The following is a 14,035-nucleotide window of genomic DNA, read 5'->3' as shown; positions in this document are numbered from 1 at the left end:
CATTTTTAGGTTGAAACTAGTGAGCTAACCTCCTGCTAACTTTTAACTCAGTTGAATTTAATAAATTCTGTTTCGTGCATGTCTGGATGTTAAACTTAATTGTTACACCTGGTAAAGCAGCAACACTGATCATTTTATTATTATTATTAAGAATTTAAAGAATTTTTTAACTCCTGCATTTTACTTCATTTTAGTTCATTTTACTTTGTGTCCTGAAGCTGACTGAGTTTTGGACCCAGATTACTCCGCATGGCTCCTGACTATGGCAGCTGTAAATCTCCGGCAATCCATCAAGCAGTGCGGCTTCATAGCCAACCAAGGTCGGACTAAAACAAATGCACCGTGTACCACATAAAATTGGTTCGAGGTCAATTTTTTGTTTTATGTTGTATTTTATTGTTTTACATTATTATATGTTGTATTTTCATTTCTTTTTATTGTGACGCATTTTCTGATTTTTATCTGTGAAAAGCACTATATAAATACATTTTACTTACTTAATAATGAATAAATAAATATAAATATATGATAAGATTGTTGATATTACTTGTTGTTACAGTTGAACTTTACTACTAATTACAGTAAGAGCAAAATAAAACAGAGTATTTGTACAACGCCTACTCTATATGAAGTATAAACAGAGCAGTGTTCATGCAGTGTTATTAGAGCTTATGTAAAGAGCATTTATGGGCTTCCTTCCTTCAGAAGACATGACTGGAGAAAACCTCTTGATCGTCACTCTAAAGCAGAGAACTCCTGCTTTAGAGTTCTCTATCAAACTCCAGACCTTTTGATATTTTATATAATTGTGTTAAATGTTAAAATGGTTTAACAGACTTGTTACTGTCTTTGTTCTTCATGATGGTGGTGAATGAACCTGCAGAAAAGACTCAGGGCTTAACGAAGTCCTTCAACATTTTCAGGGAAAATGTTTTATTTGTTTATGATGTATGTGACTTTTTCTTTTTCAGCTCAAACCTTTAGTCTCCACTCAGCGGCAGCTCCTCAGTAATGTAGTACAGCTCCCTCTAGTGGTCTGCGCCCCTCACCAACAGGTCATCACAGGTTCTTCCTGATATTTAAATGGAATCTCAGCTCTGATGGAACTTCATGTGTGTTTTTGCTGAGTGTGTGTGAGAGCTGATGCTCACATTGAAAAGTGCTGAAAGGGTTTGAGGAACAAAGAGAAACAGAAAATCAGCTGATGATCCAGTGAAGACACTCTGAGCAAAGTTACTGAATGAAGAGATTTTATTGAGGATAGCGAGAAATGTGCATCGAGCAGGAGATGATTTCATGTGGAAGAACACAATATAGAAAATATGAACAGATCAAGTCCAACATAAAAGCATCCAAATGTTTCCACTCTGCCTAAATCATCAGAAATATTTCCAGCATGAACACGCATGAAGAATCCAAGGCATTGATCAGATGGAAGAAGATCAGATTTCAGGACTGCACTCAGAAACACTGAAGAGTCAAAGAGAGTCAAACACACTTTAGTTTGTCACATCAGAGAGGCAAGGAGCTGTTCTCACATGCTGTTGTACTGATCATTAAACAGCAGGGGGCGTCCTCACTGTATTTACAGCACAGCTGGTAGCTCAGACCTGCTCTGCATAATAATTCACTGTGGGGTTTATGTAGTAATATTTGTCATGTGCTGTTCCATATGTACAAATATCTGTGTGAAATACATGTATATTAATAGAGAAAAAACAATAACTCTGAATTGACATTTTTTTAATAACTGGATAAAATGTGAATGTAAACATGATGTTCCTGTCTTAAAAGGAGTCCCTTATGTCCTTATCAAAAATTAACATCTGAACATAACATTAACATTAACATCATTAACAAAGCTCGCAATGTTTTTGATAGCTGATGTTATTGGAGTAAGCCTGTACCCAAATGCTGCTTTGGTATTTTTATCCACTCTGCTTCTCATCTCCTCCAGTTTCTGGACCTTCTCCTTGTCTCCTTTCTCCTTCATGTTCTCAATCAGGAAGTCCAAGTGGCCAATAGTGGACGCTGAATCAACTCTCAGAGCGATCTGCTCCAGTCTGACTATATGTTGGTAGGACTCATCCATGAACTGTGACTTCTCAGCTGTCAGCTGGATCATTTCCTTTTCAAGATTTCCCAACATGCTCGACTTCTCTTCACTTTCTTTTTGATGCTTTTCATAGTTGTGTTGCATTTTTTGGTTGTTCAGTGATGAAACAGCTACTGTTTTCATTGTATCATTCAATTCCTTTTCAAGACTTTTTAACTGACTCTCCTTCAACACACATTCTGAGACATTTTTTTCATATTTCTTTTTCATGTCTTCATCTGTCTTCATTACTCTCCTTGTTTTGGTCACATATTTCGACTTTTCTTTCACATGATCTGATACAGGACACTTTTTGGTACAAACAGTGCAGTGACCTTTCTTCATGACCTCACAGTGTGCAGGTTTCCAGGCCATTGTGCATCCAGGATAGTGACAGTTCTCCTCACAGACTCTACAAGTGACAGCTGCTTCATAAAAAAACAATTTCATCCCACCATCGATGGGTTCTTTCTCTTTGTATGGCTCATCAACTTCCACAGTAAACTTCTCATTCTTCTTCATCTCTTCTTCAAGTTTCTTTATTGTTTGTTGGATTTTTAGAGCTTCTTCGTGTTTTAGTTCTCCTTGGCTTTTCAGAGTTTGGAGGTATTTTTTAGTTTCTTTGATTTTTTTCTTTTCTTCTTCCTGTTTTTCTTGATGTTTCTTCAGAGCTTCTTGAGTCTTGCTGATTTCTGTATGTTTTAGTTGAATATACCTAACTCTCTCTTCCAGATTTTGGATGGAGGCTTTCAGTCGGATTCGTTCATTTAATACTTCAACTGTTGTCATCAGTATTTGAGGATTAGAATTTCCCAAGAAGTCTGTGAAATTATTGATGTTTTTCTGTGTGAGTTCCCATGAATGGTTTGATGAGTTATTTTTTTCTGTTCGTGCTTCATCCTGGCAGTTATCAAACAGGAAGTAAAGTGGTTGTTTGTTCTCATTTTTGGCACATTTAATGTTTGCAGCTTTAAGAGCTTTAAGAGCGTTTTTAGGTCTTTTTCCTTCTGAATGTGTCATCAGAGGTACAATGATTTTCTCCATGTTTTTCCCGAACAGCGACGTCACAGAATCAAAGACATACATCAGTCGGTCACTCAGTCGATTTTCTGTTGCCTTCATCAACAGACCCACTGCATGAACTTCATTAACTCCTTCATCTGATCTAAACAAGTCCAATAATCTTTCACTGATTTTATCATCATGTCCAGTCCCTCTGGTGTCTCCATATCCAGGAGTATCAATGATGGTCAGAGAGTAGGGCAGAGTTTTATCTTCAAAACCAAAGGTCTCATACACAATCACATCTGATGTTTGACTTTCTGACTGATTTGTTTGCTCCTCCTCTACAATCTGAAACCAGACTCTATCTTCCCACTTCACTCCCATGGTGTAGTTGACCAGAGCGTTGATCAGAGTAGATTTTCCTGCTCCTGTTTCTCCCACAAGTAAGATGGTTCTGTTTGTCTTGTTTGGATTTTTTCCCCCAACAGTCATTCTTGTCAGAGTTCCAAACTTCTGTTTCTTTGGTCTCAGCTGGTAGACAGCAGGAGGTCCTGAACTTACAAGAAAACTGTTTGAGATGATGTCTTCATGTGGTGATGAGATCACACTGATCCTGCAGAGTAAAGAACAGAATGTCTTCAGTACACATGTAAACACTCTGAACATGTTGCTATTATTTAACACTTGAAACAGAACTGATACCTTTCTGCTCAGTTTTAATCTCTTTTTTATGATTTAGATTACTATTTTCTTCTGTTTGGTCTCCCAAACTTGTGGTTCTGACACAAATATTTTACACCCCTGAGCGAAAAGAGGATATGCAGTCAATGACTGTGGAGACTGGTTGCCCTCCCAGTCAGAAGAATGCTTTTTTTTAAATTCGCTGGTTGAACAAAAGTTTTTCCCTCAACCCTTGATTAGGGTAAGCCTTAGCTGTTGCTGGTCTAGATTTATGCAGTTTTAATTTCAGTGTTAGTTCTTATTGTCATTATTAGAATATTGGGAGGATTTCCTGGGGCAGATTGGTGTTAGAGTACAAAAGTGGCACTTTCTAGAAGAAGATGATTCAAAGTTATGTTGACTTTCCAGTTGAAAAAATTGACCAAATTCACTCCAGGCTGACTGTGCTCACTCTTTGAACCTGAGGCTACGCTTCTGTGAGGAACCTAAATCACCCAGTTGCTGTTTAATGATGGATTTTGCAGATTTCAGTTAGTTTTAATAGAAACTTTAATAAAACTCTTTAATTTAACCCTTATGCCTTTTTGTCTCCTTTTTCTGACCCAGACACTTTTTGTTACTTCCCCCTCACCGCCTAGACCCCTCAGGGGAACGTAACAAGTGGGGGCTCGTCCGGGATCTGAAAAGGGAGTTTGAAATTAGTGATGTTTGGGGGTTTTTTTGGCTTTTGTGTGACGGTTGTGTTGCTTTTTGAGAGGAGTAGAAATACAACTTCCCAGTTTAGTTAGGTGAGTGTCCAGCTGAGCTTATTAATTTCTTCCTTCGGGCACTCTTTTGTTATTTTGCCTTTATTATTTTCGGAGTAATCCTGGGCGGGGATTAGTTCCCTTTTGGGGGTAGGCAATTCAGGGCTCCGGTCGCTGGAGTTTTGCCTTTAAAGTTGCCTCGAGCCCAGCACACTCCAGAAGATAGGTAGGTAAAGTTTGTTGTGCTTAGGAACTGGGTAAGTTGTATTTATTAATGTGTGTGTAGCAAAAGGTAAGTTGGTCAAGAAGAGTAAGTTGTTCGGTTACCATTAATTGTTGGCTAGCCTGTGAGAGAATTGGCACAGGTGTGTGATGGTTTTCTTCAGGCTGAAATGGCATTCCAGTTGAATCAGCTGGAGCTGACGAGCACTGGGCCTACATCTGTTGGTGAACAGGTGTCCAGAGGCTCGTTTGTGAGCAGTAACATCCACCTGGTTCCAGTTTTCTGTGAGTCCAGTGTTCATAGCTTCTTTATTGCATTTGAACGCATAGCGACTGCACTGCAATGGCCTCAAGACATGTGGTGCGTGATGTTACTATGTAAATTGACGGGTAAGGCTCAGGAGGTTTGTTCTGGTTTGTCTATTGAGGACTGCTTAGTTTATGAAAAGCTTAAAAGTGCCGTCCTCCAAGCCCATGAACTCACACCTGAAGCCTATAGGCAACATTTTAGAGGTTTGGAGTTGGCACAGGGTCAATCTTACCTTGACTTTGCAAGAGAGAAGAAAAAGCTTTTCGATAGGTGGTGATCTGCAAGCCATGCTAATGATCTAAGTTCGTTATGTGAGCTAATTCTTGTGGAGGATTTTAGAAACTCTATTCCTGAGTCGATAGCTTGTTATTTGAGTGAACAGAGGGTTTCCACTTTACAGCAGGCTGCCATACTGGCAGATGAGTTTACCCTAACTCATAAAACAAATGCTGTAGAATGTGATACCCCTCTGTGCCATAGTACATCTTGGCGAGGTAAAAGTGGGCCAGCTAACAAGGCTGAAAAAGTTGTGGTTTCGAGACCCAAAACAAAGCTTTGTTTCTTCTGCCATAAACCTGGACACCTTGTTGCTAACTGTTTGAGGCTGAAACTCAAACAGAAAGCCCACTCAAAGCAAAAAGGGCCTGCTTTGAGAAAAGTCAGTCGTGGCTCTCAAACCGACAAGGTTGCCAGGCCTACTAAGAGGCTAAACTTGGAGCACAATTGGTCAGTAGCGCCCTGTAGTAAGTGTAAGAGGTCAACTAGCCCTGAGCTGCTGCTGGTTGACAATGTCCCAGTTCCTCAAAATGACCTGCAGGTGGACAGATCATGTATAACCCCACCACTCAGACCTGCACCCCTGACTAACAAACATGCCTGTACCCGTGACGTGAGCAATCGTCTGAAAACTGTTGCAGTAAGGTCTTCTGACTGCCTGCTGTGTTCTCCACATGTGATGGCTCAAAAAAGCCCTGGCTATCACATGAGACATTGTTTTGAGGGTCTGCGGCCACCTTCAGTAAGTATTTTGAACCCACTGAGATGGGGTTGGCAGCTTCCGCAGGAAATGCCTAACCGTTGCTATGGGGTTTGGTAGGTGGAAAGCCTACAGTTTGGTGATGCAACGGTTACGGACTTGATTAGTTGTTTTGGTTATCATAATCATGTGACAAACCACGGGTTTGTATTTATGGGAGGGGGTGTTACGGCCCTAGCAGGGCCGCCTCCTGAAGTTGTCTGTGTGGGCGTGTCCGACCATCCCTCCTGCCTTACGTGCCACCTTTCCCTTTTGTACAGCTGACTCTCGTCAGTAATTAAAAGTATTTAAGCCCAGGGAAAGGTGAGCTCTGGGCCAGAGTGCCATTAGTGTGGTTACAGCTAGTGAGCTGAGTGTTTTGTGGTGTTTTCAGCTAGTGAGCTGCGTGTCTGTGTTTGCAGCTAGTTAGCTGTACTCTTTTTGACTTACTTTGTGCTTTATTGACTAACATTTCAGTTTTGCTTATTTCTTTAAATGGTGATAGCGGCTTGTCCGTCTCTTTTAGTTAGTTTTAATAGAAACTTTAATAAAACTCTTTAATTTAACCCTTATGCCTTTTTGTCTCCTTTTTCTGACCCAGACACTTTTTGTTACTTCCCCCTCACCGCCTAGACCCCTCAGGGGAACGTAACAGTGTATTTAAGTCTTTTTTAAGTGTGCCTATGCCAAGAGGCACACTTATTACTATTCGTCGGATTTATTAATTAAGTGTGCCTATGCCAAGAGGCACACTTATTACTATTCGTCGGATTTATTATTCTTATTCTTATTATTATTATTTTCCTTTTTCCGCCTGAAATTTTGCAGCGAAACTCGCCCCACAGCTTCAAACAATGGCGGCCACCACTTCGTTTAATATATTGATTTTATTACTGTTTCTAGGTCACAAAATAAACTTTTAAGATATTTTCAGGCGAGAATGTAGGTGTGTAAACGTCAAATATCTGCTCGTTTTATCAAAACATCCCATATTAGCAACTTACGATATTGCTGCTAGCGCGGCTAAGTAGCTAGCGTGGCTAGCGTCTCTTTGCTAAAAAGCACCCGGGCTTGGCTTACAGTGAGGCGGCTGACACTCGTTTCACCACCCGATCGCTCGCCAAGAGACTGTTTCTCATCTGGACTTATTTTTCATTTATATGGGCTGATAATTCATTTATTAATTTTAGTAACGGTACAAACAGTGAAAGGTGGTTGTCCAGATGCTGGTCGATGTGGGAAAAATAACTGAGTTGTTTGGTGGTGGCTAACGCGGAGCTCCAACAAAGAGCAGCTATCCCTGACAGAAAGGACATGCGGGGAAAGAGACAAAGGAGGCGGCGAGGCGGCCGCCGATCGACCGGTGGTGGCCAACGCGGAGCTCAATCGTGGATAAGGGAAACCGAAGGCAGGAGCATGAGGTGAACTGAATTTCAGGTAAGAAGTTATGAACTGCACTCTATTTGGGTCAGATATAAACCGAGTTTAGGTGTAGTTTATTTTCGTTGTGCTGACTTTTTACAATCACTTACAATAACTCTACTGCGTGCTATCTAGCCCGACGGAGTTTCTATACAGCTGTGTGTGCGCTAAGTTACTGATGTTGAACTTTATGACAGCCTCTCCTGTTATTCTCTCGCTTGTTGAAACTTCAGTCATGAAACTGATCAATGATCGGCTTTTCTCTCTTGTTTGTTTATCGCGCTATACAACAGCAGCACGTTTAAGGTTGATCAGCTGTTGTTAGAATTTCTTTGATTTTAATTTCTAGTATCAGCTGATGTTTGCTGGAGCCACAGCTGAAAGAAAGGGTTGGTCCAAACCAGGAAATGTCCTTACTGAATCATCAGAGCTGAACTGGTGATGGAGAAACAGGTTTACCTTGAATGAGTGACATGAATGAGTTGAAGGGAAGTTATGAGCTGTTTCTGAGAGATGAATAACACTAATATCCTTTTCTGTGTAGCTGACAGCTGGTAACTGTGCAGGGGCGGATCTAGCAAAGCTTTTGCCAGGGGGCCAGGTAGGGCATTAACAGGGAGAGGGGGGCACAAAGAAATACTTTTCTTTCTTACTCTCATATAAAATATTCACCTTTTATTAAATAGTTATCTGAATCTTACAACCAAAGTTTGTATAATAATACACAATATTGGCTGTAGACCATTGTTAATAATTCAGAACACTGTGTAAAAATAACAAAAAACAAAAAGTGAATGTAAAAGTGCATAAATATTTATTTTACGTGTTTGATGTGTGTGCCGGGGCGTGGTCTGCAGTGCCGCTACAGGGGAGGTGGACCCACCTCAGCGGCATCTGCAATCACGCCTCTCAGGCGTAAAGTCTGTGCTCTCTCGGCTGTTTTTTTGGTATGTGTCGGGCTGTGAGATGAAAAGCTACAGTCGGCTGTGTGGGTACAGCAACCATGTGTGAAAAGTGGTCAATAAAGTAATGCTACAAAGCGTGTTCATGCAAACATTGTCGGGTCTGCCGTGGTACAATGGGACTTCTGCTCATGAACCTCTGTGCACAGCGTCTGCAAATCGGGGCTGTACGAAGTCACCTCATCTTTACGCATAACTGTAAGCTGTCATCTGTGAGGTGCGAGCGGTGTTTGTTTTTACCATAGTTCATAGTGGAGAATGGCTGCTCTGCTGAGTTTTGCTCTCTGTAGCCATATGAATGGCAAACTACACTGATTAGCAGCGGCATAGGCATACTTAAAATTTCTTCTGAAATTTTCGCTTTCTAGTTTTTTCTTATTGTTCGTTGTCAGGTCATCTGCCTATATTCCCCCATGTTAGTCAAAGCCATAGTCAAAGTCATAGTTATAGTCTTATCTTAGTTGTTGGGTTTAGTTTTTCTTCATTTAATGAGGTTCATGTCTGTGTAGTCCTCCCCTCGCTTTTGTTTTTGATTCTTGTATCAGCCCAAATAAAGCCTCACTTTTTGTTAAACTTCAATTCAATTCCCCCATGTCCACTTTTTGGGGTCCATACCTTAAACACACCAGCTGCCAATCCATGATATTTACTTCACTATGCAAAGTTTGATGTGATTCTCCTTTCTTTCAACCAGCTGTGAATTTATCTTTATTGGGGTTTTTTTCATGTTACTACACAAAACACGGACTCCAGTTTCTTTAAGGGAAAAATTTGAATTCTATAGCTAATGTTCAATTCGAGCAACAGAAATCAGGTTTTTCCTCATCCTTTTCATCGATTACAGAAGTATGGTTCATTTCTTTGTCACGCTGAGAGGAGAAACAGTTTGAATTCTGAGAGTGAAATAAACCCAGGACATTCTTTCACTGATGTTAGGGGTGGAGCCGAACCCAAATACAGTATTCGGAAAGACACAAATAACGTGTCTTTTATAAATACTTATTTTGAACAAATGCCCAGTGCATCAACGGATGAGTGAGTGACTGGCACAGGCGCCCCACACAGCAACAGAGAAGGCTCGGCTGAGAGAAAAAAGACTGAACTGCATCATGATTTTTGTTGAATCGATTTAGTGTACCTTAACTGGGTTCTGGAGGCAGTTTATAGCTTTCGCGAATATCGGGAGATTATTCCATTGCGCTGCATTATTGACGTCTGCAGTTGGTGGCTCCCATGTTCATTCTGTTTACGTAGCTCTCTTAGCTCTCTTAGCTCTGTTAACTTGGTAATTTAGACAATAGGCTGTCAAGTAACGTTAACATTCAGTTAAAAAGGTTAAAATAATGCTTGTGTAGTTGTCACTTATTAACTTAGCTGAAACTCCTCACCTGGATTTGGGGAAACAAATAGAAGCGTGTTGCAGCCAATGGCTGTTATGTTATTTTCTTTTCAATGATGTTCCTTGTTACATGTTTAATGCTGGATTTATGGAAAAACATCAACTAATATTGCGTATCTATAATTATTATAATGGATATAATTAAAGAATACTTACACTATAACGTTTGTTAGAAGTGTAAAGCAAAAAAAACCTGCATTTTTACGCCAATTTTGAATTTTACTTGAATACAAATACAAATACTTTTCCCTCAACAAATACAAATAATGATACAAATAACAGCTGCTTTGCACATCTCTATCTGATGTGTTTCAGTGATATTTATCTGTACACTTTTATTTGATAATTAAACATCTGCCTAGCTTATAATTACTTCTGCATTTCACAGAGGTATTTATAAACTACTGTCACTCTTCTGGAAGTGCTGTCAGTTTGACATACCTCAGAGCTCCTCTGGTTCCTTCATCCTCTCTCCTTTTCATCTCTTCCAGTTTCTGGACCTTCTCTGTGTCTCCTTTCTCCTTCATCTTCTCAATCAGGAAGTCCAAGTGGACAATAGTGGACGTTGAATCAGCTTTCGGAGCAATCTGCTCCAGTCTAACAATATGCTGATAGGACTCATCCACGAACTGTAACTTCTGTGCTGTCAGTCGGTTAATTTCCTTTTCAAGTAAATGAGCATCCTTCTCTTTTGTTGGTGGTTCGTTCTTCTGATCTTTCTTTATCCTGGTGACATATCGCCACTTGTCTTTCACATGCACTGATGCATCACACTTGTTGGTACAAACAGTGCAGACACCATCTACAAAGACCTCACAGTGATTTAAGGGCACCAGACATCCAGGATAGTGACAGTTCTCCTCACAGACTGTACAGCTGACAGCTGCTTTAAAACCCGACTCACTCGTCACTTCTCTGATAGGTTCTTTATGTTTAAAAACTTCAGCAAATAATGGAGTGATCTCTTCATTCTTCATGTTGTCATATTTCTCCAGAGCTTCCTGACTATGTTTTATCTCTCTTTGTTTCACTTCAGTGAATTTGATTCTTTCGTGCAGGTTTTGGATGAAGGCTTTTAGTCTGATACTTTCCTTTAACATTTCAGGTGCGGACTCTGGCTTTAGAGGTGTAGTTTCTTTCAGGAAGGCTGTGAACTCTCTCATTCCTCTCTCTGAGTTTTCAAAATTTTGCTTCAGATATTCATTTTTCTCATCTTCATGCTGGCAGTTATTAAAGAGGAAGTAAACAGGCTGATCGTCCTCATTTTTGGCACATTTAATTTTTGCATCTTCAAAGGCTTGAAGAACATTTTTAGGTCTCCTTCCATCTGAATGTGTGATCAGAGCTACGATGTTTTTCTCCCAGTTTTTTCCAAACAGGGACGTCAGTGAATGAAAGACGTACATCAGTTGGTCACACAATTGATTTGCACTTGCCTTCATCACCAGACCCACTGCATGAACTTCATTAACTCCTTCATCTGATCTAAACAAGTCCAATAATCTTTCACTGATTTTATCATCATGTCCAGTCCCTCTGGTGTCTCCATATCCAGGAGTATCAATGATGGTCAGAGAGTAGGGCAGATGTTCATCTTCAAAACCAAAGATCTCGTACATGATCACATCTGATGTCTGACTTCTTTTCTCCTCCTCTACAATCTGAAACCAGACTTCATCCTCCCACTTCACTCCTATGATGTAGTTGAGCAGAGCATTGATCAGAGTAGTTTTTCCGGATCCTGTTTCACCCACAAGTAAGATGGTTTTATTCGTCTTGTTTGGATGTTTTTCTCCCACAGTCATTGTTGTCACAGTTCCAAACTCCTGTTTCTTTGCTTTCAGCTGATAGACAGCAGGATGTCCATTAGATTTCAGATCACTCTTGGAGATGATGCTCTCATATTTCCTGCAGAGAAAGTAGAGATTATTTTCATATAAATTATATCATTAAAATTTAATATTTTAATGATATAATTTCTACAACTGCTGTAATTGTTTTCTATTCTGTCAGAATGTTTCTGATGACTGTTCAGACTTCATTGGCTTTGAATATCTGTTCTGAAACATGGAGAATGTTTTTCATCTTTTTTCTCATAACATCACTTAAAGTCTCCGCCCATGCTGCTTTTCAGTCTAGTGTTATATTGTACCATTGTCTCTAGGTATGAACTGTCAATATAGTGTGCTACCAATAAATGAAATCAAGAACTTTCAGACTGTAATTGTGCCAAGGATATGAATGCATTATTATTTCTACATTTTATACACAACTATCATTTATATGTCGCACAATGACAGCAGCAGAAAGAAGAAAACAGCTGGAGAGGCTCTAAGGGTTTGAATAGGGTTTGGTGGGATTGAGCTGGACGTGCGTGGGAACTGGTCAACCTTTGCTTTTTCCTTTTTGAACAGGAAATGGTCAATAGTTTGTTTTTTCTTCATGAATAAGCTTTCCTGGATTTCTTTGGGGCTTTATGCTTAAATGTCATAACAGTTGTTAATTATGTGTTCAAACTAAATATAGGAATGATTGATTGATAGTCCTGTACCTTTCTGGTGCTGAGCCCATATGTGGTGTCATTAAACTTAAAAAACAATGGATGGCCACATGAAAAATAAAAAGGAGAAGAGAAGGACGTATTTTTTTGCCAAAAAAATAAAAATCAAATAAAGAATCGTATAACATTTACAAGTAATAATTAAGTAATGTTGGGTAGTGTTATAAAGTTATATAGTGTAGTATTACGTGGACACAGCCTTGAAAAATAAGGCATGAGACCATTTGTCCTTGGGAAGTAGAAAGCTGCAGACTCTCGCTCACACTTGCCAGGGAGAATGTAGATAGAGGGGACCATCTCTAGTGGAAAGTTACTGAGACACTGTTGTTTAGAGTAGAATGAGAGAGCTTCTGTAATAAAACTGTTAGGGGCACACCCCCATGTTGAGATCCGTGGCAACGTGTCATGCAGGACGCATCTCCCTTCTAGAAGTTATAAAGTGTTAAATGGTCTACTGAACAGTGTTTTGTCTTCCATTGGATGCCTCTCAGGAATCAAAAGAACTTGGTGAAGTGTTGATATTTACAGTAAGTAACAAATTCACCCTTGCCCCATTCTGTTTAGAGTATGTAGCTCATGATTAGTTCACTTGTTTTAATTAATTCGTATGGTAAAAGTACTCACCGTGTTGCCATGATGAGCTCTGAGGATCAAACAGATGTGATGACACCTAGAAAAAATATATGAGAGGAAATAAATCCAAGCAGACATCCTGAGAAATAATTAAATGCACAAATTATCTACTGTGTTTTATACTGTAAAGACCCTGCAGTGTCCTGGAAACAGCCTCAGCAATAAGACAACCACTATGAGCAAGTACTAGGGAAGGAAAAACACCCTTTTAACAGGAAGAAACCTTCATCAGTATTATGCTCAGGGAGGGGCGGTCATCTGTCACGAATCTTTAACATACCAAAACAATATATCTGAATCTGTGCCACATTATAAGCATCTCAGACTCATTCCCGAGTACTGAAAGTGAGGCAGTTTAATTTTTTTATTTTACCATGTCCTTGTTACCTGTAATATTCCTGTGTACTTTTACTTTAGGACTGCAATAAATGAGCAGCCTAACAACATGAATTTAGAATATTCAAAATCAGAATCCTCTTCATTTGGCAAAGTTTGTTAAAGCGCCTTGAAGCAGCTGTTTTTGTGATTTGGTGCTGTATGAAATAAAATTGAAGTTAATTGAAGGTTTGTGCTGAGAAACAAGGAATTTGACTCCAGTTTATATGTCCATGCTTAGTAGAAGGTGACACATTTATCTTTTATTATTATTATTATGCAATTATTATTTATTGCATTTTTACTCATGAAATATAAACTTTATTCTTGACTTCAGTGCATGATGACTACAGAAATATTTATATTAATGACAAAAACACATTTCATAACTTGTATAATCAATGTGCTTATCATAGAAGATAAAACATAAAAAAAAATGCATATCTCTACAATGTCTTCATGCAGTTAGAACAGAACAAACTTTTACAAAGATCTTTGAGAGCTTTGTGAAATAAAAGAAGGTAATTCGGTATTGAACCAATGAAGTGCCGTCAGTACTGAAAGATGCAAATTTCTGCATATCTGTAAGGACTGAACAAGGTGATAAGTT

At 39.4% G+C, this 14,035-nt stretch overlaps 1 protein-coding gene across 1 annotated transcript; it reads right to left on the bottom strand.

Annotated features, from left to right (window-relative positions):
- Nucleotides 1-1,819: 1,819 nt before the first annotated feature.
- LOC146498770 (uncharacterized) lies at nt 1,820-11,738 on the bottom strand. Its single transcript, XM_085138278.1, has 2 exons — nt 10,299-11,738; nt 1,820-3,713 (listed from the first exon to the last, which is right to left on the bottom strand). The coding sequence occupies exons 1-2, from the start codon at nt 11,660-11,662 to the stop codon at nt 1,820-1,822; spliced, it is 3,258 nt and encodes a 1,085-aa protein (XP_084994404.1). The 5' UTR covers nt 11,663-11,738.
- Nucleotides 11,739-14,035: the final 2,297 nt, after the last annotated feature.

The sequence above is a fragment of the Neolamprologus multifasciatus genome, chromosome 17 (assembly GCF_963576455.1).
Source record: "Neolamprologus multifasciatus chromosome 17, fNeoMul1.2, whole genome shotgun sequence".
NCBI classification, from domain to species: domain Eukaryota; kingdom Metazoa; phylum Chordata; class Actinopteri; order Cichliformes; family Cichlidae; genus Neolamprologus; species Neolamprologus multifasciatus.
The sequence above is the reverse complement of the archived record's forward strand: the minus strand, read 5'-3'. Positions and strand labels throughout refer to the sequence as shown.